We start from the raw sequence: 26,391 nt of genomic DNA, 5'->3' as shown, positions 1-26,391 counted from the left end.
AAAGGGATTCGTCTCTCCTGGGGAATACCGAAGTGCCCGGGAAAGGGAATGGACGTTTTCCTGGCCATTTGGGATCAGGCCCCAGGAGAGGCAGCATGGATGTGCAGCCCACAGTGTTTATTGATCGATTATTATTAAATATATATGCCACTCACCTCACTATACAAAATGGCTGGCATGCACTACAGTGCACGTACAAAGATAAAAACATGAAAATTAACAGGATTTGGTTAAAGCTAGGAAAGAAGTGGACAAGTGGTAGGTAGGAAGGCTTCTCTTCTTTCCTCTGAAGGCTGATTGAGTTGCCTGCAACCGCACTCGGCCGCTGCAGCCCACCTCCGCTGCGAAGGGTCGATGGGTAAGCAGACGGCTGCAGGGAGGCTGACGTAAGTAAACCCTCCCCAAATCCCAACTGCGTATATTGTGCAAAAGTGCACTTCCTGCCTGCTGATTGGCTGGTCCGTCTTCCTGTTCTGTGCTTTGAGTTAGAATGTTACATGTGCAGAAACATAAATGGAACACACTCTGGCAGCAAAGAGGGTGGGGGGGGTGGGGGCATGGCAGAAAAGGCCCTTCTCCCAGAGCCTGCCAGCCGGGATTCCTTGGGCAGACCAACCCCATTGAGGCAATGAGGCTCTTTAGTCCATCCGGTCCCATGCCACCACTGGGTCGTATTACGGGACAGAAAACAACGGACGGAAAGTGATCAGAGAGACCTGGAACTAAGGAGAAACTTCCTGACAGTGAGGACCAGTGGAAACGGCTTCCTTTCAGACGTTGCGGGTGCTTCATCCCTGCAAATGTTTAAGAAGACATTGGACAACCATCTGTCTGAAATGGTATAGGGCGGGGGTGTCAAACTCGCGGAACACAGCATCATGTGACGTATTGGGACTTTTCCCCCCTTCACTAAATCGGGCGGGGCCAACGGCCGCGAGTTTTTTTTTTATTGAAAAAGTTTTATACAGACAAATTTTCCCCCTTTTAACCCCCCCATACAGTATAAATCACATACAAATACTATGCCCCCCCTCCCCCCAACCCCCCCACAGAAATTCTCATTCAAATATTATACCAAATACTTTACCCCCTCCCCTCTCCCCGTCTTAAAGTAAATTACTCGTTCACATATTGTACCCCCTCTCCTCCCAACAATCACAATATAAATTTCTCTTAAAGTAACAATAGCACATTAATCCCATCTTCTAAGCTAGTTTAACATATATAACTCATAATATAACATATATAACTCATAATATAAATTTCTCTTAAAATAACAATACTTCATTAATCCCACAATTAATCCCATGGAGTGCCACAGGGGTCGGTCCTCTCGCCTCTCCTGTTCAACACATATGTGAAGCCGCTGGGTGAGATCATCCGTGGTTTTGGGGTTGAGTGTCACTTCTACGCTGATGATACCCAGCTGTATATTTCAACCCCAAACCACCCCAACGAGGCTGTCGAAGTGATGTCCCGGTGTTTGGAAGCCGTCGGGGTCTGGATGGGGGACAACAGACTTAAACTCAACCCCTCCAAGACTGAGTGGCTGTGGCTACCGGCACCTCGGTTCAGCCAGCTGATTCCATCGCTGGCCATAGGGGGCGAACAATTGCCCCCTGTGGAACGGGCGCGCAATTTGGGCGTCCTCCTTGATGCCCGGCTGTCAATGGATGACCTTGTGGCAGCCGTGGCAAGGGGGGCGCTCCACCAGGTTCGCCTGGTGCGCCAATTGCGCCCCCTACTGGACCGGGATGCCCTACGCACGGTCACTCATGCGTTGGTGACGTTCCGCCTGGATTACTGCAACGCTCTCTACATGGGGCTGCCCTTGGGACGTGCCCGGAGACTGCAGTTAGTTCAGAACGCAGCCGCGCGGGCTGTGATGGGGAGTACGAGGTACTCCCACGTAACACCTCTCCTGCGCGAGCTGCACTGGCTGCCTGTGGTTTTTCGGGTGCGTTTCAAGGTGCTGATTACCATCTTTAAAGCGCTCCATGGCACGGGACCTAGTTACTTGCGGGATCGCATCCTCCCACATACATCCCTGCGGCCAATTCGCTCACACAGAGAGGGACTTCTCCTGGTGCCGTCCACTAGGCAATGCCAACGGGCGACACCAAGGAGTAGGGCCTTCTCTGTGATGGGCCCAACCCTCTGGAATGACCTCCCCCCCGACATTAGAACCACTACTGACCTCTGCTCCTTCCGGCAAAAATTGAAGACTCACCTGTTCCGATTAGCAGGCCTGGCATAATTACAACTGTCCCTCCTGGCAAATGTATTAACTGGTTATTTTAGGGGTATTGTTTTTAACTTATTGTGTGTGTTTTAGGGGTTCAAAATCCTATATTTATATATATTGCTTTGTACAGTTCTTTTAATTCCATTTTTAACCTCCTCCATTCTAACTGTACATATTCAATTTTATTGTATTTTGATATATTTGGCATGGACTGTACACCGCCCCGAGTCCCTTTTTGGGAGAGGGGGCGGTCTAGAAGCATGAATAATAAAATAAATAAAAATAAAAATAAAATCCCATCTTCTAGTTTATTTATACATATATATTGCCCCGCCCTCCACCCTAACCCTCCCCCACCTCCCACTCAAACCCACCCCCCTGACTTCCGCTGTATACCACTCTAACAATTCCAAGCATCCAATATATTATTTACTCTGATCATCTATCAGTCTAAACATTCTTACCAAAGGCTACATAGTACTTCCTAGTCTGGTATTTATTCTGTATGTAATCAATCCATTTTACCCATTCCTGTGTATAAAGGGCCGTGAGTTTGACGTGAGGAGCCCTGTTCTAGGGTCCCCTGCTTGAGCAGGGGGTTGGACAAGGAGAACCCCCAAAGTCCCTTCCAGCTCTATTCTGATTGAAATCCCTCTACCAAAGCGCCTGCTTCTGACCTGCCTCGCTCTGTCTGGACAAAATGGAACAGAGCAAGGTGTTTTACCGGAGGAAGGGGTGCCTCTGCCCTGGATCAGTGGGGGAAGAGTCCCCTCATGGCAATGGTGGGCTGCTATGCAAACTATTGCCCATGCCGTGCCTTCTCTGCTCCCCTAGAATATCTGCCCAAAGCAACGGCAGAGGCCATCGCCTGGAGAGCTGAATTGGACATCCAGCCATGATACCCTGGTCGGACATCCGTAGACGTTTTATCTATAATTACTTGGATTGTGCGCATGTTTACTTCTCTTCTGTCATGTTTCCAGGGTATGCTGAGTAATAACTGTCGCTGTAAGACTTCCTGCATACATTTATGCTGATTCCCTGGCAGGGCCTCCAGATGGCGCCTGCGGCAGAAGAATGCGCTGCTCATTGGAGGCGAAGGGAAGGCTCCGATTGGGGGAGGGCTTGAATGAGCAAGGGTGGGGGTTGCATCATCCAGGGCTTCTTCACGGCCCTCCCCTTAGAGAGAGGCAGCTGCATCCTTCTGTCTTTACCCCGGCTGGGTGCTTGCAACAGAGGACCCCCGTCCCCCACGTGCAACAGCGAGGCTGGCCAGTGGCCACGCATGCCTCCCTTCTACCACCAGCACCAATTCTGGCTTTCCAAGAGGTCCCCCAAGTCCTCTTCCCAAGCATCTCAGGTGGCAACTCAGCTTAGCCTACAAGAGCTCTCCTGTAGGTGCCACATCAGGCTTCCTGCTGCCCCCCTCCCCCCCCATGTTGGGAACCCAAGTTGTGTGTGGGTGTGCGGGTGTCACGAGCCATGCATTTCAACCATGGGTGAAGTCAGAACAAAGCCCCAACTTGGACAATGTCAGGGCTGCAAAAGGGTTTGTTTATTCAGTTATTTATTAAATTTATGCCACCCGTCTTACTATCCAAAGAGACTTCTGGGCAGCTTGCAATAAAGCATTAACAAGAAATAGGAAAAGACTGAAAACCAAGAGAGGAACGTAACGGTCTTCTCTCTGTCCACCACCCACCTCCAGCGTGCAAAGCCCCCATTGGGGCCTCAAGCTAACCAGGTGAGCCAAGCTTTGAGGCTCTTCTGGAAGGACCGGCAGATGGGGATGGATCTCACTTCTAGAGGCATGATGTTCCAAAGAGGAGGGGGGAACATGGCAGAAAAGACCCTTCTCCTGGACCCCGCCGGCTGAAGTTCCTTGACTCATGGGGTCTGCAGCAAGCCCCGTCTGCCGGAGCGAGTGGGGCAGGCTAGTCCCATTGGGGTGAGGTGTTTCCTTTCATAACCTGGACCCATGAAGGGCTTTAAAGGGAAAAACCAACACCTTGAATTGGACCTGGAAGCAAACTGGGAAGCAGTTTAGCCACCTGTAGGGCAGCAGGAGTAATGGGAGTGTGAAGGCCTCACGGCTCTGCAGTGCATGTGTCTTCTCTGAGCCCTGGACAGCACGTCACGCCTCTCCTTTACGTAGAGAAGGTGAAGCCCTGAGCAGCTGCACTGCACTCCTCACGCCAAGCATAGGAGGCCCCAGAGCTCGCCTTCCCCCTCCAGGCAAGACCCCGAAGGGTGCTTCCAGGAGGACCCTCGCTCCAGCCCACCCTTCCCTCCTAGCTGTGGCCTGTGGATCTCCAGCTGCAGGAAGAGCAAGGAAGGCCAACTGGAGGGATGATGCACAGCCAGAGGGAGGCGAGTGGGGATGGGCTGGTGCCCACAGCAGCCGCTTTCCAGAGCAAGGGGCATCACCCAGGCCCCCTTCTGAAGCTGTGGCTCTAGGAAGACCTGCAATTGGGCACAAGCTGGGGCAGGTACACCCCACGCTGCAGGCTCCCTGACCCACCACCCACGTTCCCCATTGACAGTCCACAGAAAATGGCAAATTGTGAAGCGGAGAAATGGGTCTTCAGCAGTGGGCGTAATCTGTTTTTATCTGAAAAGGTGCAAAAACGTCTGTTTATCTCCGAGTTTAAGCACAACCTCCCTTTGTCCTTACTGAGTTCCCTGCCCCTGCAAAGCCTCTCTTTGATGCCCAGAGGAAAGGCATTCTAGACGGGCTCCACGGACAACTCCGGGGAGGCAAGGCTGCTCTGGAGGGCACAGCTGAAGGCCCGGTAGCCAGAGAAGAAAGCGGCCTTCGGACCAGGCAGGCTCTTGGGCCCCCCAGGAGCTCCCAAGGCCGCCCCTTGCTGTGCAGGGAAAAGCCACATTCCTGGGGCAGCTGCTCCATAGAGGGAGAAGGTGTCTTGCCCTGCTGAGAAGCCTCCAGAAGTGTCTGGCAGAAGGCTGGGCCCATTGCTGCCCCAGGCCTGCTGGCACTGGCCCTCTGGGGCGAGACAAGGCCACTGACTCCAGGCCGGGCAGACGCCGCTTGCCGGCTGAGCCTCCAGGCTGCTGAAGGACTTGTAGCCCGTAGCCGAGGGGGCAGCAAGGCTGCTCTCTGCCTGAGGGAGGGCAGTGCAGGAGGGATCCGCTGGCCAGCTCTCCAGCCCGGGCAGCCAGTCGGCTTTTCCTTCGGGAGCGTATGGGCCTTGTCCTGACAAAGGAAGCTCCAGTCCAGAGCCCTCAGGCTCCACTCGGCAGGCTTGATAAGCCGGCTGGCAGAGACCCTGCAGGCAGAGGGGCTTCTCTGGAGCAGAGCAGCTTTGGGCGGAGGTTGCCGGGGGGCCCGGATCCCCCGTGCTCAGGGCATCAAGCAGGAGATCCCTGAAGAGACCGGCCACGGCGTGTTCGTGTGGGACCTGCTCTGCCTCTTCCTCTGCCTCTTCGGGGCATCCTGGTTTGACCCCTCCGGCGCTGCTGTCTGTGGTTAGAGAGCCTTCGCTCAGGAAGACTTCTTCGGGGATGAGGAAGGGCTCCCGGTTCACACCAAGAGGCTGGGGAGGGAGATCCGCACCGCCTTTGCTGGGAAATGGCCTGCAGATGGCATGTCAGGAAGGAAAACACGAGGGTCAGTGGACTGCTAGGAGATGTTGGCCTCCCCCCCCCCCCTCTTGCTGCCCGGCTGCTCACTGTCCTCCCTTGGCTTCCATGACACAGCCAGGAACAGGGCTAGAGCAGCAGGCCGGCCCTGGCCTTCCTTCCTCCGCTCTACGTACCGTCTGCAGGTAGCCGGCTCCATCTTGCCGAAAACCCAAAGCTGAAAGAAGCAGGAAGACGCTTGAGGGGGATTGCATGGAAGGTGCCCTGCCCCCCCCCCCAAAAGAGCCACCCTGGGGAAACCTACCCATTTTCCCGCTGTTATATCCTCTGCCATTTTGCTCTTGCGGGGACTTGGGATCCCGTCCCACCATTTCTTCTTCACCCTGCAAAGCAAGGAAATAACTCACTTCATTATCTGAAGACAGGCAGGGAAGCTGCGGCAGGCCTGAGCCAGGCAGGACAGACCCTCCTCTGCTGGATGCCCCAAACGCTTTAAGACCCCCAACACGAGGGGTTTGTATTAGGCCCCACGTGAATGGGCACAATATTGCCCGGTTCCCCTCCTCTCCTTCAGACTGATTCCAATCGGGGGGTGGTGGTGGTGATGGATGGGGAGGAAATTGAGGCTGAGCTTTTGGGGAAATTCCTCAGGGCCTGATCTCTCTCCACGTCTGGTCAACATCTACCGGAGGTCGCTGAATGAGTCCAGCCTGGGGTCAGTCGATGCCCAACTGTCTCTCTTGACTCTTGGTTGACCAGGGATGCTTTTGAAGTTGCATCTTGATGGCTTTGGATGGGGAGGAGCAGGTGCAGCTTCATTCCTAACCAGACGCAGTGACTGGATTCCATGGAAGATGTGACTAAGCACCTGCCAACCTTCTTGGTTGCTCTTCCCAGCTGGTCCTCTTGGATGTGTAGCTCTTGCTTGAGGACCAGATGACAGCTATAACTGGAAAGGTTTTTGCACAGATCCACCTTGTGCACCAATTGCGTCCTTTCCTGGATCAGGAAGCCCTACAGCTGTACTACTGCCACGTACCTACATGGGTATGCCCTTGAAGACCACTCAGAAGCTGCATCGTGTGCAGAATGCACCTCGCTTCACCCCGACAGCATCACCACCCCATAAACTGCACAGGTTGCCACACAGCTTTTGGGTGAAATTCAAGGTAGCCAACTAAGTCCTTTATGGCTCAGGGCCTGGATACCTGCCTATCTCCAGGGATGTCTGGCCATCTTGCTAGATCCAGCCAAGCGCCTGGTCCTGTGAGTAAAATGATGTCATCTTGTGGAGAACTCTAGAGACAGAACTCTGTTCTAGCGCTGGCTGTGTCCGTGGGCCAGAATCCCCCACCCCAATATCTGCGCGTTGCCCAGGAACGCTCTTCAGGTAAGGCTCCTGCCAAAGGCCATTTCTGATCCCACCCTGAGTGGGGGGAGGGGGGATTCTACTCCCTGGTTTTCGGAGTTTCCTTCTCCAATATAGTCATATTTGTTTCCTGTTTGCAGTTTCCAACTTTTTTTTTTTTTTAATTTAAATGTTGTCGGTGGCTGAGAGTCACTGGAAGCGGCTGATGAAATGAAGAAACAAGCTAAGCCATTAATGAATGAAACCCACCACAGGAAGCAGAGGTAGCAGGAGAGAATGAGACTGATGATCATCATGCACAACCAAAGAACGGAGGTCCAGGACTCCTTTTCAGAGCTGGGCTCAAAATCTGCACAAAAAGGGAAAGAACAGAAATCAGCACCAACTCAGGACTGCCCAGGTGGCTGAGCTGGAGAGAATTTGGGCTGAGCATAAATGTATGTTTCCTTGAAGAAGGAGCAGGTGTGGGCAAGAAGCACTACCAGCTCTCTCTCTCTCCCTCTCTCTCTCGCCTGACCTTCCTTCCCAGGCATGCCATGCCAGGCCCCCACCATCTGGTTCCTCCTCTTAATCTGGGCATCATCAGCATCAGCTGATTCCACAGTAAAGCCTACCAAGTGGGTCACGTGAGCGTTGAGGAGAGACTTTAAGTACCCTAGCATTGGTTAAACTCTGCCAAGCAAGGTTTTTCAGGAAATGAAGGAGTCCTTTGGCCCAGGAGGGTTACTTATCCTTATGGACAGGGAAGACTTGACCCTAATTGGCACAACCAAGTTCTCGCAGAACAATGGCTTCTTGAGTGAAGAAATTCTCAACTTCATCTTCTCCTTGGACCCGTCACACTAGGAAGGCAACCTCCATTCACATCTTCACAAAAGCAGATTTTGTGAACTCAGAGCAAAGATCAGCAGGAGGAGCTAATGGGTGGAGGTCCCCGAGGAGGCACATTAAAAGCACAGCTGCAAACCATGAAGGAAAAAGGGAGGACAATTTGAAACAAGGGAGCTCCACAGAGAACAAAGAGAAACTGGAGGGGAGGCGGCTGTGGACATTCCCAGAGCTTTGGTCAGGAAGATGAAGCTCTGAACAACCTAAAAGGCTTGTTTGGATATTTTCAGCCTCAAAGGAAAAATATGGAATATGGAAACCGTCATTTTAGTGGCAGGGAGAAAATGGTAAAAGGATTTAAAGGTTGCTTGAGTTCAGTCTTCTCCAACAAGAACTGGGTATGTCTAATCTAGTGAAAAGAAGGACTATGGGTAAAGTGATAGCAGGGTTCCAATATTTGAGGGGCTGCCCCAAAGAAGAGGGGGTCAACCTATTTTCCAAAGCACTCAAGGCAGGAAAAGAAATAATGAATGGAAACTAATCAAGGAGAGAAGTAGGGAAAGGCACAAGGACCAGGTGGATCAGCTGCATTTGACTACAAATGCTTTGAAAATGGATGGATGCAACTTTTGCAAATAACAATGAACTCCGTTTTTGGAAAACAGATTGATACTAGAGATTGGAAAGGAGCAAATTCTGCTTTCATTCATAAAGAAAGGCAAGTTCTTATTTCACCAAAAAAATGACCTGTCAATTTATTCACTGCATTAGAACTATAAAGTATTTAGGATGGTCTTAGCTGAAAGAATGAAAGATGTTATGAAGGATTTTGTACATGAAGATCAATCTGGTTTTTTGCCTCAAAGGCAGCTGAGGGGCAATATAAGAATATCCTTAACATACTAGAGTACAATCAATATATGCAACACAATCAAAAACAAGCCGTCTTGGTATTTGTTGCTGTGGAAAAAGCATTTGCCAGTTTGAAATGGATTTTTTAGTTTAACATTTTTGGGGAAAAAATGGATTTTGAAAATAATTTTATCAAATGAGTAAAACCGATACATAACTCAGAAACAGCACAAATAGTAGTTAAAGATAAATTGGCTTAACCTTGTGAGATACACAAAGGAACAAGAGGAGCTGTCACAGCTGCTGTTCAGTTTGGCTTGGAAGTTCTTACGAGAGACATAACATAAGAGGAAAGAATAACTGGGGTGAAAGTGAAAAAGTAGTTATATAAAATAAAAAGCATTTGCAGACAGTTTGGTTTTAATAGTTGAAAATTTCTTTAAGGGAATTAGATATATTATTGGAAAAATTGAAAGAATTTGACAAACTAGTTGGAATTAAAATTAATGAAGAAAAAACTAAAATCTTAGCAAAAAATATGGGGATGGAAAATCGAAATGAACTGATAGGAAAGATACGCCACTCGATCCGGCCGTTGGCGCTTGCACTGAGAGTCCCTGAGGCCGCTTGGAAGCGTATCTGTGCCCTCCCTTGGGGGTCTTCTGAATATGCAAATGGCGGTGGAGCTTTCCTGGAAATTGTAAGGACCACCTTCTTAGAAAACAGTCCTTTCAGCCCTTCCAAAAAGGTTCCGCCCCCATTTCCACTCTGATACAGGTGACACCGAGGGTTGAGGGTGAGAAACCAAGATGAAATATAACATTCTACAGAGGGTTAAAAGGAACCAATCTTAGATTATCTTTGCAGCCTATGGTTTGGTTTGGGTGAAGGATCTCTAAACGAGTCTCTGGCCTGAGGAGGAAACTGATTTCATCAGGAAGGACTCAGGTACCAAGCCAGGACTCTCTTAGAAGTGCAGGCGGCTCAGCGGGACGAGGGGAAAGGAGGAGGAGGAAAGGGCTGATCTGAACGGCTGCAAGGGAGCATCCTGTCAGTCCAGAGGTACAGAAACACAACCATTTTCCTTCAGAGCTCCCAGGCATTTGAAGGCAACTCATCCGTTGCACAAATCCTGCTTCCCAGGAACCCAGGCGCTTCTTGCACCAAGAGGAAGAAGAGGGCGTGAAGTGCATGGCTGAGGCTCGGGCAAGGACGGAGAGTTAAAGGGGGCAGGGCTAGGATGCCTGGGGGTCAGAGTGCAAGATGGATTGCCCCACATCAGACCGATGGGTTCAGCCAGTGGATTCTTCTTCAGCCCATAATGTTTCTTCATTTCTTGACTGAGACAGGATGAGAGATTGCCGCAATCTAGTTCCTGATTTTGCATGCAAACCCATCCCTGCCTTCTTCTACTCTGCTTCTGGTGAAATGAAAGAGACATTTGTGAGATTTTTAAGCTCACGATTCCGTCCTCAGGCCTGGCCTCGTCAAGCCCTGCGTTCCCACAGGCGGGAGAAAAAGGCTTCCTTTAATGCAGGACTGGGGATCTCTTCTAATGGACTGCACTTCATGTCTTCACCAAGAGTGTTCTCTCCCATTACTTGTGTCTTTTCAGACTTGGTTGGCTACTATTGTAGGTAGTGCAAATTCTTGTGCCAAAGAACTATAAATTGGCTTTTAAAAAGTATCGTATTGCTTACTTTAGCAAAACGTTGCTGTTTCTGTCTTACTACTAGCCTAACATACCTAAAATGTTTAGTAATTAATTAATTCTTCTTAGGCTATAATTCCTCGGTTTCTGGTTATATACTACAAGATTGCATTTTTTACAATAAAATTAAACCAATAGACTAAGTCCAATCCCTTTTCCCTGAAGGTATCTAATAAATTAAGGGGAAATTAATCAACCTGAATGAGAGCAATCTAACCCCGCCCCCCTCAAGAAAAAGTTGTTAATTAACCTTGGAATTTTTTTTTGCTAAATTATACACTGTAGAAAAATCTCCTCTTTAATCTTGCTCCCAGCTAATTGCAGTACTACAACATCTACTTAAAGAATGCTTAGCTGGGAATATTTAGAGTCCTTCCCCTCGGAAGCCACTGCGGAAGTGTTGATGATGGGTGCACCATTCAGAATAGCTGCAACGCAGCAAACACCCAGGAAGTTTCTCCATTTTCAACCAGAATGTCCCAAGGTTGTTCTGCCCTGGGAACCTGAGAGGCAGGTTGCTTCCCCAGGGCAAAAGTGGCCTTCAGCACACTCACCATTGAGCCATTCACAAGGAGCACTCCACTCGCTCCAGTTTTCCCCCCAGAGTTTCAACCCATGGCGCACACTTGCTTCGTAGATGGAGTCTGAACGGAGCTTGTCCGCAAAGATGATATGATGGGACGAGTCTTCTGGAACAATGGTTTTCTGGGAAGAGGAAAACACACGTCAGTGCACACATACAGACACAGAGCAGCAAGAGCAAGTGAGGGGAATAGGCAAGAGCTGTTTGCTTGGCAAAGAGGGCTGAAGCATTCTTTAACTTTTGGGAAGCAAGACAACATTTGGAAGAAGCTGAGACAAACCCTCCCTGATCCACTGAGATCCAAGAAGGAGGGGAGATCGAGCCCAATCAGACCAAAAGATTGTTGATCAAAGCAGCCTTTGTTTTCCTCTGGAACTGATCCCCTGATCTGATCTGTCTTAGGGGGCTGACCCTTAAGGCATAGCCTGAATCCTGAAGTCCTTTCTTTATACTTCTCCCAAATGCTGAGCAGGCCAAGGAAAGGGCCACAAACAGGATAAGCTCTTTTGGAAGACGGCTGCTGAAGCTGCGGGGCCTTGGCCAGGGGTGGAAAAAGGGAAGGTCCTGTTGGCTTCTAGGATCTGGCAGATAATGGAGTTTAATCCATGTGCCTTATTATTTTGTACATCTATAACACTGATGGATTTTTAACATTGTCTTAGCTTTTAAAAATGTTCTGAAAAATTTCCCAGCCCTGCCTACGTTTCTGCAGGCGTCCATAATATGCTACTGAATAGCAGGGCAATCCTTAGCAGCCCATGTAGACATTTGAAGAAGAATCTGGGAAGAGAAAAAGTTGTCTGAGGCATCCTACCCGGGGATGCCTGAGCCTGCTTCCTTTTCAAAGGACAGGCTGTCTCTGGCCAAAGGTGCTGGGCGCTGACCTAATTTAGAAGGAGGGGAATTTTCCCTTTCAGGTGTCACCGGAGAGGAATAGATTATACAATACAATACAATACAGATTACCTGTAAGCTCCTCCTAGCTCAAGGTTAAATTTAGAGAAAGAAATCTTCTTAGGAGGCTGAGGGAGCTCAAAATGATACGACGTTCAACTTCCAATCCATCAAATCTGCCTTCCTCCCCCATAGAAAGGGAGAGCGGGGATCCCTTACCTGTTCTGTATGGTTCTTGAGCCAATAGGCAACCTCGTACTTTGCTGCAGAGCTTTTAAGTGGGTTAGAGGCATTGTAATCCCTCTCCCAGGTAAGGATGAAAGTGCGCTCCTTCTTCTTCTTCTTGACACTCAAGTTGATCAGGGCCCTGGGCTTCACTGTGATGGTGAAGAAGCAGAGGAGGACACTGAGACAGGGAGAGGCACCTGGGGAAGAAGAACCCTGAAGGGAGGGCACGGGGTGGGGCAAGGAGGATCAGTCAAAGCCTCCCTGCATCCTCTCTCTTTCTTCCACCTTTGTCCTCGTGTTGGAGGAAGCCCCGGGGTGGCTCCTGCCCTCTCTGCCACTTAGACTCACTCCCAGGTTCTATTTCCACCCACACCCCTCTACACCCCCCTCCGTTCAGTTGAGAACTATCCAAGCAGAAGAGGAAGGAGGCTTGAGGTATCAACCGTTAGGATATCAGCACATAATTTTTGGGGAAACAAACACAAGGGCCACTCTGGAAGCAGAGCCAGGAGAGGAACTGACGGGCATTCTCTACTAATGCACCCAGTCTTCCAAATGTTTGCTCCCCATCTCCTTTTTCCTACCCAGCATGTCCATCATGCCAACAGATGCCTCTGTGGCCACCTGAAACCAAAGTTGCTGTGACTTAGGATGGTCCCGGAGTGGAGAGAGGTTTGCATGAAAAGGATATCTCACCAATTAATTCCATATCCAACGTCTCGTTCCAGACCTCGGCATCATTCTCTGTCCTGTACAGCGATATGTTATAGTAGACTTTTTTGAATTTGTTTCCTAGAATCTCGCAAACACACCAGGAGGCAGCACCTGGGCCCTCCTGCTTCTTCTTCAGAGGACATTCCTGTGGCTCCCTGGACAAACGGCAAGAGAGAAGAGCACATAAGCCTTCCTTCGTTTCTGCACAGCCAGAGAATGGTCTGCAAAGTGCCAAATACCCTGGCGCTGCCTGGGTTGCAGAGACACCTCAGTCCATGAAGCTCCCAACCTTGGGGGCCAGAGGGCAAGGCATGATAGGCAGGCCCACAAAAGAGACCACGAGAGAAATTCTGCTCCTGAGACACGTTTCTCCCTCTTCACGTTTGGAAGCCAAGGATTTGTGCCTGGCCGGCTTGGTGTTGCAGGTGTTGCTGATGGCAGGAGATGTTGGGGTACAGCAGATCTTGCAGGCCCCCATCCAGTTGACGACAAGGATCAGGAAACCATCGGGGATCTACCCCACTGAAGAAGCGAAGTGAGCCTCATGGGCCTGCTAGAGGCTGTTCACCTCCCATCTCAGGATGATCTCCCCCGCAGGTGGGGTGGGAAGCCAGCCTGAGAGATTCCCCTTTCCCAAAGGGGAGGGGGACAGTGGTCAGCAACCTCTCAAGGTCTGAATTATCCATGATATCCTGGGAAGATTTCTTCTCAAGAAGGAAACAGTAGCGGCATAATAAGAGTTTGAAGGGACCCCCAGTCTCTCCTTACTAGATTCAACAAGCTGAGTTGCTCTAATTTATTCAAGGACTCTGTCCACTCTACTGGTTTTTGGGACCAGAGCCCATCATTCATGACTGCTGAACAAGACAGGTGCTGGGTATCTCAAGCAAACTGCAACAGCTTCCCCTACAAAATGCTACTGTAACGCTCCCTACATGGGGCTTCCCTTGAAATGCACCCGGAGGCTACAGTTGGTCCAGAACGCAGCCGCGCGGGTAATTATGGGGAGTACTAGGTACTCCCATGTGACACCGTTCCTGCGCGAGCTGCACTGGCTTCCTGTGGTCTATCGGGTGCGTTTCAAGGTCTTGATAACGATCTTTAAAGCGCTCCATGGCTCAGGACCTAGTTACTTGCGGAATGGTATTCTGCCCCATACATCCCTGCGACCAATCCGCTCACACAGAGAGGGTCTCCTCCAGGTGCCGTCCACCAGACAGTGCCGAGGGGCGGCGCCTAGGAGTAGAGCCTTCTCTGTGGCGGGCCCAGCCCTGTGGAATGACCTCCCCCCGGATATTAGGATTACCTCTGACCTCCGCTCCTTCCGTGTAAAGCTCAAGACCCACCTATTTCAAGTAGCTGGCCTGGCTCAACTATGATCTAACTATATCGCTCTTGACGGGTTTTTTATTTGGGTAATTTAATTGTATTTATTTATTTACGGGTTTTTAAACATTGTGATTTTAATTGTTTTTATTCATCAGCTCACCTCCTCCTTGTACATGTCTTAGTATACGTCTTTGTTATATGTATGTCTTGTCTAGATATGTATTTTATATGTTTTATTGTACGCCGCCCCGAGTCCTTCGGGAGAGGGTGCGGCTAAGAAATAAATATTTATTATTATTATTATTATTAAAAGATCTTGGAAAGACTTCCCAGGACTCATTCCCCTGTGCCCACCATCCAGGCGCTCTCTGGGAGGGCTCCACGGGGCTACCACAGTACTTTACAGCCCTACCCAAAAGCTAATTTGCCTCTGCCAAATGGGAGAGCCAAGCATCTCATGAAGGAACTAAAATTCTGCCAGAAGAAACAAGCAGCAATTATAACATCAAGAAAGTTGGACGGACACAATTACAGCCATGATGTGTGCACCACTGGGAAACCTGAAGAATTTAGAGATTGGGGGACAGATGATCTAACTACGTTGTCTGAATGACTTGACCCTCTCTTGAGGACATGTAAGCATCAAGACAAGAGAGGATTCTGGACGGTGATCCTGTCAATGGCCCAAATCAACTCTCTGGGGCAGAGTGAGCACAGATGGAGGAAGTTGCATAGCTACTCCAAGGAGTTGATCGACCATCTGGTTCCCCAGTCCCTGCTTTATAGGTGATCCCACACCTCCTACCCTTGAATGGAGGACTGTTGTGCCTCTCAACACAACACACAGCTAATACTTACGTTGCTAAGCTTCCCTGGTAGCGTAATTTAAACTCCGCGGTGCAGTTGGTGACAGCATCCACCTCCCAGGAACAAACCAGCTTAGTTTCAAAATCAGTGTAGCATCTTGGCTGGACATTCTTTGAAGACGCAACTAGGAGTACAAAAAAATAGTTACTTGACGAAGCTGATACAGTCAGACAAACAATCTGGCACAGCTCAAGGTGCTTCCCCAACACTCTGCAGCCGAATGGACCGTTGCAGGAAAGTGGACCTCTTTGGTCTCTTGGAGCAGAAGCGAAAGACTCTTAGGGAACGTTTCTTGGATTGGATGACATCGCTCTACGGTTGGGCTCCCTGGGCCGAAGGAGCAGAACCCTCCCTAGGCCTGCATAACTTTCCTTGGCTGGTTATAAGCAAAGCAGCAGCCTGGCTGTAGTCCAGCTCCTGGTTATAAATAGCACACGTTATAAACATGGGACTGTGATTGATGTTACTGCCCTCGTTCTCCCTCATTGCCCAGGGATGGAGCAGGGCTTTCTCCCACAAGGGCTGGTCCTGATTTTGAATGCAGACTTACTGTAGGTGGGCCTGCTCATGCCATGGAAGGTGGGCAAAAGGTAGCTGCTTATGCCACCCCTTTTTCTGTCATGGAAGAGTGGGGGGCTCCTCCTTCACCTCAGCCCATGGAGGAGAAGTGACCCCCTCCTCCTGCTTTTCAAATAGCCCGAGGCAAAGGGGTGGATGGCACCCACACTCCTACATGGGGCAAAATGTTATCGTTATGAGAAAACAACCGTAGCAGTAATTAACGCAGATAAATGGCACCTCTCTCTCCAAAAACCCCACAGAGGCTTCCTGGACACTTTACTTTACTTTACTTTTATTTAGATTTTTATACCGCCCCCTCTCCCCAAAGGGACTCGGGGCGGTGTACAGTCAAATAAAAACACATCAATAAATAGAAAATACAAACACAAAGAGGAGGCAATAAGAAACTGTACATATCTGAAGTAAAGTAGTTAAAAGCAATATTTAAATACCCTAAAAATACCCAATTAAAATATCTGCCAGGAGGTAGAATAAAACTATAAATGGGCCAGGCCGGCTAAACGGAACAGGTGAGTCTTCAGTTTTTCTCGAAAGGAGCGGAAGTCGGTGGTGGTTCTGATATCGGGGGGGAGGTCATTCCAGAGGGTTGGGCCCATCACAGAGAAGGCTCTACTCCTAGGCGCCACCCACTCGACTTCCCAAAGAAGGTTTTAATGGATTGATGGTGAACTTAGATACGCTACCTAGTAACTATGAAGGAAACTCCCTACAGCCTATAGTCGTAGACGTAATATAGTGTATGGAAATCAACGACCCTCAATTTCTGGGATAGGCTGAGAATCTCCTGGTGGAAAGGCAACTGTGGGTACATATTGGTCCAAGAATATTATTATTAAATCTAGGAGTGTATTAACCACTGAAAACAATCACAATATTTCAGAAGAAGAAGTAGAGGAGGAGGAGGAAGAAGAGGAAGAAGAATAAGAGGAGGAGGAGGAAGAGGAAGAGAAGAAGGTGGAGGAGGAGGAAGAGGAAGAAGAAGTAGAGGAGGAGGAAGATGAAGAAGAAGAGGAGGAGGAGGAGGAGGAAGAAGAAGAAGGAGAAAAGGAGGAGGAGGAGGAGGAGGAGGAGGAGGAGGAGGAGGAGGAGGAGGAAGAAACAGCAGCAGCAGCAGCAGCAGCAGCAGAAGCTTTCCATGCCTTCATTCTACACAAAACCAGTTCAAGGATGGGAGCAACAAACCATCCCTTGATTAACCACCTCAGCATTACGAAGGGCGTACAAAGATTGTTAATGGACTCATCTTGTTCTATGTCTGCTAATCCACATTTGTGACATTGCAGGCTGCACAGAGTCACTTGGTTGAGTTTGTGGCTAAAGAAATTGAATAACTAATAACCATATTGAAAGTAGCAATCTGATCAATTTAGTGGCAATAGCTACTGAAAAGAGTTGCAACATCAACAATAACAATCGACACACCTCTGATATACCTATAACTGAGGATTTCAACAGAAAAACCAGAAGGAAGACGATCTGGCAACAGCCACAGGCAAAGAGGGGCTCAGTTGCAGCCCCCCCCCCCCCCCCCGGTCTAAAGGCTGCATCTCCACTGATGTAGACACCATTCTAAAGTTTTCCTTCTCTCTATGGCCAGTTCCACTAGGCTGTAATGAGCCCTCAGAGGATCACTCTCAACCCTTGGGATGAACCCACCACCACAAGCAACACCCTTATTCTGCCAAACTCTGCCAAATTTTGCAGCTCCTCAGCCTCTGGAGGGTCAGGTCAGAGTCACATCAATACTAAACAAAATATCGCAACGAAAGGCAGTCAACATGTTGATGAGCTGATTATTCTTGGTCAGCTGTCTCAAGGAAGATGCAAGTCACTCATCAATGTGTGCAGCTGAATATTTCCGATTTCCTTGAGGAGACACCTGCTGAGGAATGATCGAAGAGGGTCTATTACAATCCACCCTGGCCAGCTTCCTTTCCCGCTCTCTTACAGGAATAATTAATTGTGTTACCCTCTGTGTATTAACTTGGAATCTAGCAGGATGGAAGGACAAGATCTGCCTGTATTTTCTGTCCAGTTCTGGCCTGATTGTGAGAAAACGGACCTGGCTGAGCCTGTTCCCAGACCTGGTTCAGGGCATGGAGAGGTCAGGAAAGAACCAGGGTGGGAAGGCAGAGACATGATCCTAGGTGGGGGAAGTCCTCCGAAGAGGCTGTCTGAGCGATTGTTCTCTCCTGCTGACAAACAGCTAATTTCACCACCAAAGTTGGCTCTTGGATTTGAACGGAAGCAATTAGGAATGACCCAAAATGACCCTTGGACAACAGTGGATCTACATGGGAAGAGGAACCTGGAAGATGTCAACTTTCAGTAGGAGCCACCAGAAGTCGGGTCTCCATCTTTTCCTGTCAGCTGTTTGTTTGTTTGCTTGAAGAATGCCTCGGTTTTAAATGCACGTTTTGACGTTTCCTTTTGATTTTTCCTTTTAAATGTTAATCAACTGGTTGAATGCTGTTTTATTATAACCCCTTGCTGGATATTAAAATGATTTTTTTGTGTTTTCTTTTGCTGCTTTATTTGCTGTTTCAAGTCACTTTTACTTTTTCCTTATGGAAGTTGATGGTGATTCCCTAGGTAGTGAAAGTAATCTGATTTGATTTACCTTTGTATTTTCATTATAGGGATTTCACATTTTATTAATTTTTAAAAGCTCTGGTCTTATTTTTTCAAATTGTTGGTGGAAATTTCCCTGGTTTTCCTATTTATTTTTATTGTGGGAAAGATTATCTCAATGTTCTCCAAGTTTATTTTGTTATCGTGCTTCCCCTGTTCCTTGAGAGGAATTGTTTATGTCTGGCTCTAAAGGAAGGGAGTATACTAAAAATGCAAAGAATGCATCAACAGAAAGACTTTTAGACAGGGGGAGGGGAGGGGGTAAAATAATTGGTATAATATTTGAATTTCCTTTCTTTAGGGGGGGCTGGGGGGAGGGGAGGGGTATAGTATCTGTATGGGCTTTATACTGTATGGTGGGGGGCTTAAAGGGGAAAATATGTTTGAATAAAACTTTTTCAATAAAAAAAAAGATGCATTTGGAAAGTCCTTGAGAAAATGCTTTTCAACATACACGTAAAATTTTTTAGATTAAACTTTTGATAAAATAACAATGGCTTTAAATCAACCCAAAAATGATATTCAGATGCAAGGAACAGCAGTTAAACCAGACTTACAATCAGATGATTGGAACCTAATTTGTTGCTGGCAGATTTGAAGGAGGTGGTGGAGAAGATTGAAAGGGGGAGGGATTCTAAAGACTCAAAGAGTGTACAGAACTGACAAGCGATGAACTGGATGTTTCTAAGAAGATTGATGGGGATTGGAAAATGATCTTGTTATATCTAACTGGAGAACAAATGTTAAGAGACTTTCAACCTGTAGAAGATTTTTTTGAACAACAAATGCTGTGGCAATACCTACAAGAAAGACATAAGATTTTGGGGACCAAAATCCAAGTGTTAGACAAAAACCAACTAAATTTTTAGGGAAAAGCCTTATTATTAAAAATCAGTGGAGGATATTTGATCCTGGACGGATGAGAGACTATAGTGGTAGATTATGGTAGATTAGAAGACTTTGTTGACTTTCTAGGAGTGAAATACAATAGGTTCTTAACAGAGGACTTTGAAGTTTAGTTGTAGGATTTACCTGTTATCTATGTTTTTTTCAACATATATTGTGGGTAGATGTCAGGTCAAATGGATTAGGTAAACTTGTAGAAGTTCATTAACTACGCACCTGTTTTGTGGAGTTGGGGAAACTGTTATTCTTGAAATATATCAGTATTCGACTGTGGGTACAATTGGTGTGTATGTTTGTTTTTCTTTTTATAGACATTTTTGTCTTCTCTAGTTTCGCTTTGTTTCTTCATCTTTTTTGCTCAGTTGCCAAATTCCAGTTCAAGGTTGTAGGACAGGTGTAGAAAGTCTTAGCCAGAGAAAGTCCATTTTGTTAAAAAAAAACCTTCCTCTTGCTCTCCAGATGTTTTCCTTTTGGGCCTCACATCCAAGCCCTAAAATCCTTGGAAGGTTACGTGACAGCCTTATCAGAGAACATGAACCAGGCTGGCAAGTTGACACAGGTTAACTTCCCCTTTCCTGTTGCAGATAGTTTGAGTTTTGCATCCTTCCTTTCCAGCCCCACCAGTGAGGGACAAAGGCCGAGGGCTCTCCTGCTTTCGTCAGGAGCCCACCTTCTGGGAGGGGCAGCCTCTGCCAGGCTGTGAATCCTCTGTGGCTTGTTGCCTGCTGCTTGCTAATGGTCAGGTGCCTTTGTTTTCCAAAGGCGTAGAAAAGCTAAGCTGCCCCCACCCCCTCCACCTTTGTACTGTAGGGAACAAACAGGTTGCAATTTTCTGCACCGTCCAATAATTGGCTACTTTGCACCAGGAAAAAACAAACCCTGCATTTGGCAGGCAAATCTATGGTTTGCCTCTGATATTGAATGTTTATACACTCCCCAAACGTCTGTTTATTATTCTCCAGGTATCTGGGTGAATTTGGAACAAACCTTGGCAGAGGTCAGCTCACATACTGCAATGCGAGGCTGGGACCTCCTGCACAAGTTTATTACACAAGAAGATTAACTTTCCCAAAGAATTCCACTCCCTGTTATTTCCACGGTCTTTTAGGCAGCCGCAAAGGAATTCTACCCATTATGCAGTTGTTAAACCAGGAATACCAGTGGAACCTGCAAACTGTAGGCAAGAATCAAAACGCTGCTTTCCCCTTTCCACTCTCGCCATCAAGACAGTTCAAGGAGCACGTTGGACTGTATTTGTCTCCTAAATCCGTGTTTCTAAACCTTGGCAGTTTGAAGATGTGTGCACTTCAACTTCCAGAATGAATCCTTGGACGTAAGAGCTGAAGTCCACACGCCTTCAAGTTGCCTCGGTTGAGAAACAGTGTCCTAAACAGGAACGAGTCTTTTCTGCTTTACGTGCCAGAGGGCAGAGACCACCGAGCAGCGGCTGTCAATGTCTCTGCACCCGCAGACCCCCCCCTTCTCAAACGGGGCTTCGCTGGGCTTAGAGCTTGGCAAGAAGCAGCGCATGGTGGCCCAGAGGGGATGCCAGGCACTGATGTTGCCCTGACTGGCAAACAAACTTTCTTCACCTTTCATACGTGTTTTTATTTATTTATTTATTGTATTTCTGAACTGCCCATCTCTCTCAAAGAGGGTCTCTGGGTGGTCTACATTAAAATGTTACCATCTAAAAGGTAAACACTTTAAGAGGAGGGAAGGCGTTAAAAGTAGTCAAAAGGCGAGGGGAGGGTTTAGGGCAGTGATGGTGAACCTTTTCAGCACCGAGGGCCCAAAATGGAGCAGGTGTGCACCAGAGCACCGGAACCAGGACAGCAGCAGCAGCTGGCGATGGTGCGCATGCCCACAGAGAGGGCTGTGGATGCCACCTCCGACATACGTGCCATAGGTTTGCCATCACAGGTTTAGGGGATTAAGCAGCCGTGTGGCTGCAAGCTCCCCCTTGCAATGCCGTAGAGACCAGCCTTCACTCCTTTTCCAAAGGCTAGGAGACTGAGTTGGGGGAGAGAGGAATGTTCCCCAGGTGAGGGCAGCAACAGAGACCAAGGAGGTTTCTGTCCCATATCAGGGCTTGCAAAGAGTCTGGATCATTCATTTCCACCAGGATCCTCTGGAGTGACAAGCTACCACCTTCTCGGTCACCTAAAAAGAGAAGGTGAGAGACTGAACAAACGTCCAGAATGGTGGGGCCAGCAGTGGCCTCTTAAGTAGGGAGCAGCACCCTTTAAAGGAGCTGGGAACACCCTCTCCAACAAGGATGAATTCACAGTCACTTGGACCCAGCCCAGGCGCCTTAAGCAGCCAGGAGCAACATGGATTGAATGCGCGGTGGCGGCGTTTCCATTCCAAAGGACCATTTCCTCAGCTGCAACAGAATCAAACCCTTCCCAGATAAATGGACAAGTGTCCCCAGGCATCTCCACAGGGCTTGCATCATGCTTGGTGTTCAACTGGAAAAGAATCTGAGCGATTTTATTCTCCAGATGCCTGGAAAATTCTTCCGCGTAGCCCTGCAGGCAGAGGTCTGGGTCACCCATTCCAAGAAGAGTCCGTGGAACCCTAAACAAAGCCGCTGGGTGCCAGTCTGCAGATGCAACAAAAGCAACGTGGTATTGACGCTCGGCTGCTCTTAGCACCACAAAGTAAATCTTAATAGTGGCCTTAACCCCCGTTTGGTCGAGTTCCTTCTTCTTTTTTCTCCAGCACCACGCCAGGCGTCTCTTGACCCTTTCCAGCTCCCTCAACCCCTCTGGGAACCATATGGAGCGATGGGCCAGGAGAGGCCGCGTTGTGCCTAAGACTCTGCCTGACTCCCTACGCCAGGGTCTCAGCGAGGCCATGTAGTAGATTGGCAGCTATTTCCCCCAGCTGCCTCTGAAACCCAGTTGGGTTCATCAGTTGCTGGGGGTGGAGGAACCCAGAACCCGAACTCCCCTCTTTAATCAAGAAAAAACAGAAGGATCTCTGGGCACCACCTGAAGACATGGCACATGTCCTGTTTGGCTGCAAATGGCGTTCTGCTGAAAGGACCGTTTGTTTAGTGCTGCTTTAAAACCTAAAAGACATTGAGACACTTATTTCCTCTTACATTTCTTCCAGGGAACAAACACGCACATCGCTAGCAAGACTGCAGTTTTGGTATCATCAGAGCCAAAGAAGATAAAAGACCAAGAAGGTGTCCTAAGAGAGATTGGGTTGAATGCTGCGTTCATTATGAACATGCCCTTTCTCTGTATTGGTTTTATATATGCTCAGGCGACTAATCAATAAAACCTGCTGATTTAATTCTGAGTTCAGGCATTCAATCTTTCTTTGGCCAGGGTGAGGATTTCACTGCAGGTGGGTTGAACTTTCCAATCTACCACTGGGTGGCTATTCTAACTCCAAGTCCCAGTCAGGGTAACCTCTTCCTGGAGGGCCCCACTGGGCTCCCTCCCTCCCCCCCTATCCTGCCTTTATTTTTATTTTTACAAAAAATCAGTCAAGGTGGTGAGCAACATGCCTTCCATTTCCCCCCCTGCAACAGACTACAACCTAGGCATGGAAAGGACTGGGCTGAGGACCTGTGTGCGCACGAAAAGCTGACTGGGGGAAATTTCAACTTTGAAAAATGCACTCAGGCAGAATTTGCAGTTATTTTGGGATAACATAGCGTGGAAAGTTATCACCCAGCCCTCTCCCAGAAAAATGAAATATCCTAGGAAATGTTGAAAGGGCAGAATATTATATTTCCCTGGATGTGAAAAGGAAGAAACATGTTTTATAAAGAGAGAATAGCTCCCTGCAGCTTCCTGCCCCCACCCACTTTGTCAATGGGCCCTTAAGAAGGCCAAGCCAGTCCCTTGACATGATAAAGCGTTCTCCTCTTCAGCTCCAGGGGGATGGGATTGAGGCATGATAATATTGGCCCTTTACCCAACTCCCCACATGGCATCTGAGAACTCAACCAAACCTGGATTCAAAGCGCAGCCTAGAGAGTTGCCCCTGCATGGCCCCATGGGAGCCTAACAACCAATCAGAATACAAGCTCAAGATCAAAGGCCAGAGAGGGCATAAAACCAGAGACTTTCAGCATCTCTCTCTCTCTTTTTCCTCTTCACTCAACATCTGGAAGCATGTGATCACCTTTTCTGTTCAGGACTCTAGCCATGTGGTCCTGTCCACCATTAAAACCATCTTTCCAAGCAGCCTCCATGTCTCCTGTGTCTTTTTCACCACTTGGAGCCGAATCCAGAAGGACATTTCTTTCAACAATAGCTACTTTCACAATTACCAATTACAATATAAATACAGTTCTATTTTTGAAACTTTTTTTTTAAAGTCCAAGTCTGATTCATCTTTGACTTGGTCCAGATTATCTCTACTAGTTTAGGAGGATTTGGAGAAACTAAACGTAACTTGTGATATAGTAACCCTTTTTAATACAAGTGATTCTCACTTAGTAACTGCAGTTGAAACCAGTAACTCTGTCACTGAGGCAGTCATAAAGTGAAAAGTCACACGACTGCAGTTCATCGGATCTAGCTGCAGTGATTAAGCGAATGACTGTGGGTTGTTAAGCACAATGTCACATGACCTTGTGCTTCCTGCCAGCTTCCCCATTGACCTTGCTGGTCAGAAGTCGGCTGTGTCAAGTGGTGATAATGTAAACATGGGACGCTGCATCGCTCGTAATGAGGGCTGATGGCCAAATGCCCAAGTTGTGATCATGTGACTGTGGTGACAACAGCCATAATGTCAAGGACTTGGGTAAGGTCTCATTCAGGGCATGTTTGTGTAGGAAATTAGCACCCACCTAGGAAATGAGATATTTTGGGAAATATTAAATATTTCCCCTAAAAGGGAGGCAGAAACTCACCCACCTTCTCAATGGGCCATTAAGGCCTAGGCCATCTTATCTACAACACAAAAGGCAATGGCCTCCATGCCATAATAGGACCCATCAAATACAACCAATTTCGTTGTATTTAAGTACAATGACAATAAAGATTATACTTATCTAGCAGCAGAACCCACCGCATGGCACCTGGGAGGATTACATCACCCAGCAAGGCTCAACTAAGCCTGGAACTCAAAACCCAACCTACAAAGTTAGGTTGGAGTTCTGCTTCTAAGTAATTTCCCAGGTTTCCTCCTTCCTCCTTTTTTATTACTAGGAGGATAAAATCTGGAGTTAACCCGGTTGGAGGGATGCTGCTCTGTTGTTGACTGAGGGAGTTCAGCACTGAACTGGCGAGGAGGAACGTCAACGCCTGTTTACGGAAGCCAAAAGTCGGGAGGGCCGCCAGAAGCGCATTCAGAGCTTCGGCCCCGTTTCTCCCTTCTCGGTCTCCAACGCGGCGCTCTCGGCACTTAACGAAAGGACCGTCGGAAACCCGGGCGAGCAGAACCCGACGCCCACCCGCCGCTCTTCCCCTCCAGGAAAACCCGGTCGCAAAGCGGGGCAGCCGTCGGGGGAGGGCCGGGCCTTGGGCCACCCCTCCCGCTCCCCGCACCGCCGGGCCGGCTTTCCGCGGCTAGGACAGGCAGCGCCGCCGCCTCCTCCGAGGCTGACCGGGGGAGACGAGGGGCAGTCGGAGCGACCGAACCTCTGTCCCCGGCCAAGCCGAGCTGCGGGCCGTCGCAACCCTCGCCCCAGCCAGCCAACCACCCGCCGCCGGGACTCACGGTGCCCCACGAGGCAGAGCAGCGCCGCCGCCGCCGCCGAGCTCCGCCACGAGCCCATCGGCGCTCGCCGCCCGGGACGCGCCGTCCGTTCTCGCCGCTGGCGCAGGCAGCAGTCCCGAGCCCCGCCGTCTTCCGCGAAAGGGCAGGTCGGGTTGGGCGGGCGCCACGCGGGCGGGCGCGGCTTCTGCTGGGACCAGCCCTTCCGCGGAGGCCGAGGGAAGAGAGGGTGCGGTGCGTCGTTCCGGGCGCTGGGTGGCTGCTGGCCCGAGCAGACGGTCCGCGCTGGGCGGATGGCGTCCCGGACTCTGCCCGCGGTCCCAAGCCCAGCCCGGGTCACGGGGGGGGGGGGGGGGAGGCGCCCTGGGTCGCGTTAACCGGCCCGTCTGCGCCCTTTGGCAAAAAGAAAGCCCCTTGGGCGGCCCGGGTCAAGGGGGCTTTGGGCTGGGATTCCGGCTGGCGGGTCTTCGTGGCAGCCCCACCGTTGCAGGAGGGCACCGGAGCCGCTTCTGGGGCCCCTGGGCTGCTCTGACCCTCCCCTTCCCAAAAGCGCAGCCGGGCATCCCTTTGGCCGGCTCAATTCAAATGCCATAAGAGCGCCAGCAGCCTTTGAAGCCCCGGTTATTTCTCTTCCAGGCACAGCCTAAATTCCAGGCAGGAAACTCACCCTCAGCAGGGGATGACGAGGGGGTGGGGGCTCCTCACAACTGCCTAAACAGGTTATATTAATGTCAGTTTTAATAATTTCACACAAGTTATCTGTGATCATTTTGATATACAGTAAAGATAAAGATTTCACCTGTCCAGTAATGTCCAACTCTAGTTTCTTAGCTGAGGGAGCCGGCATTGTCATGTGGCCAGCATGCTTCTCGCCAAAGTGGTACCTATTTAGCTACTCACATTTGCAGGATTTCAAATTGCTCCATGGGGAGCAGGTGGGGCAAGTCACAGGTGCTCACCCCATCCTGCAACCCTTGGGTCTGGGTTGGCTTTCCAGCTGACAAGCTCGGCACCTGAATTGCTGAGCCATGGGGCCCCTAAAGACCACCAGTATGGTATGCATTGTTGCCGTTTGTCACAATCAGCCATATGTTCTGTGTGCTATACACAACGATACAAAGCCACAGCTACCAGTTTTTTAGCTGGTGTTGCTGTCAGATGCATTGTGTTCTTCCCAACAACCCACAATATTTTCACCTGTTCACCTTTTTCTACTTTTCCTACTTTGTTTTCATACCATTTTTTTTATTACTGGCACATGATAATTTTTAGATATTCCAGTGAATCATGTTGGCAACTCTGTAATGTTGTTAATAATCAATTAGTGTCATGTTACACGAGCTGAGTATATGATTTACTATTTCTTC

The 26,391-nt window shown here is 49.0% G+C and overlaps 1 protein-coding gene across 1 annotated transcript; it reads right to left on the bottom strand.

Annotated features, from left to right (window-relative positions):
* Positions 1–3,778: 3,778 nt before the first annotated feature.
* IL4R (interleukin 4 receptor) lies at positions 3,779–25,200 on the bottom strand. The gene is made up of 9 exons (XM_081965395.1): positions 25,028–25,200; positions 15,212–15,344; positions 13,007–13,179; positions 12,302–12,459; positions 11,160–11,310; positions 7,464–7,563; positions 6,150–6,228; positions 6,022–6,062; positions 3,779–5,839 (listed from the first exon to the last, which is right to left on the bottom strand). The coding sequence occupies exons 1-9, from the start codon at positions 25,083–25,085 to the stop codon at positions 4,972–4,974; spliced, it is 1,761 nt and encodes a 586-aa protein (XP_081821521.1). The 5' UTR covers positions 25,086–25,200; the 3' UTR covers positions 3,779–4,971.
* Positions 25,201–26,391: the final 1,191 nt, after the last annotated feature.

This window comes from Natrix helvetica (assembly GCF_964273705.1).
Source record: "Natrix helvetica genome assembly, chromosome: 13".
Taxonomy (NCBI): domain Eukaryota; kingdom Metazoa; phylum Chordata; class Lepidosauria; order Squamata; family Natricidae; genus Natrix; species Natrix helvetica.
This window is presented reverse-complemented; position numbering and strand designations above follow the sequence as displayed.

Excerpts from the sequence above, each read along its gene's own strand:
- IL4R (XM_081965395.1), bottom strand. The coding sequence starts at position 25,085 with ATGGGCTCGTGGCGGAGCTCGGCGGCGGCGGCGGCGCTGCTCTGCCTC. Across the intron at positions 12,460-13,006 it reads GTTGGATATGGAATTAATTG|TGAAGCCCAGGGCCCTGATC; the intron begins GTGAGATATCCT and ends TCACCATCACAG. Across the intron at positions 6,063-6,149 it reads ATATAACAGCGGGAAAATGG|CTTTGGGTTTTCGGCAAGAT; the intron begins GTAGGTTTCCCC and ends TGCTTCTTTCAG.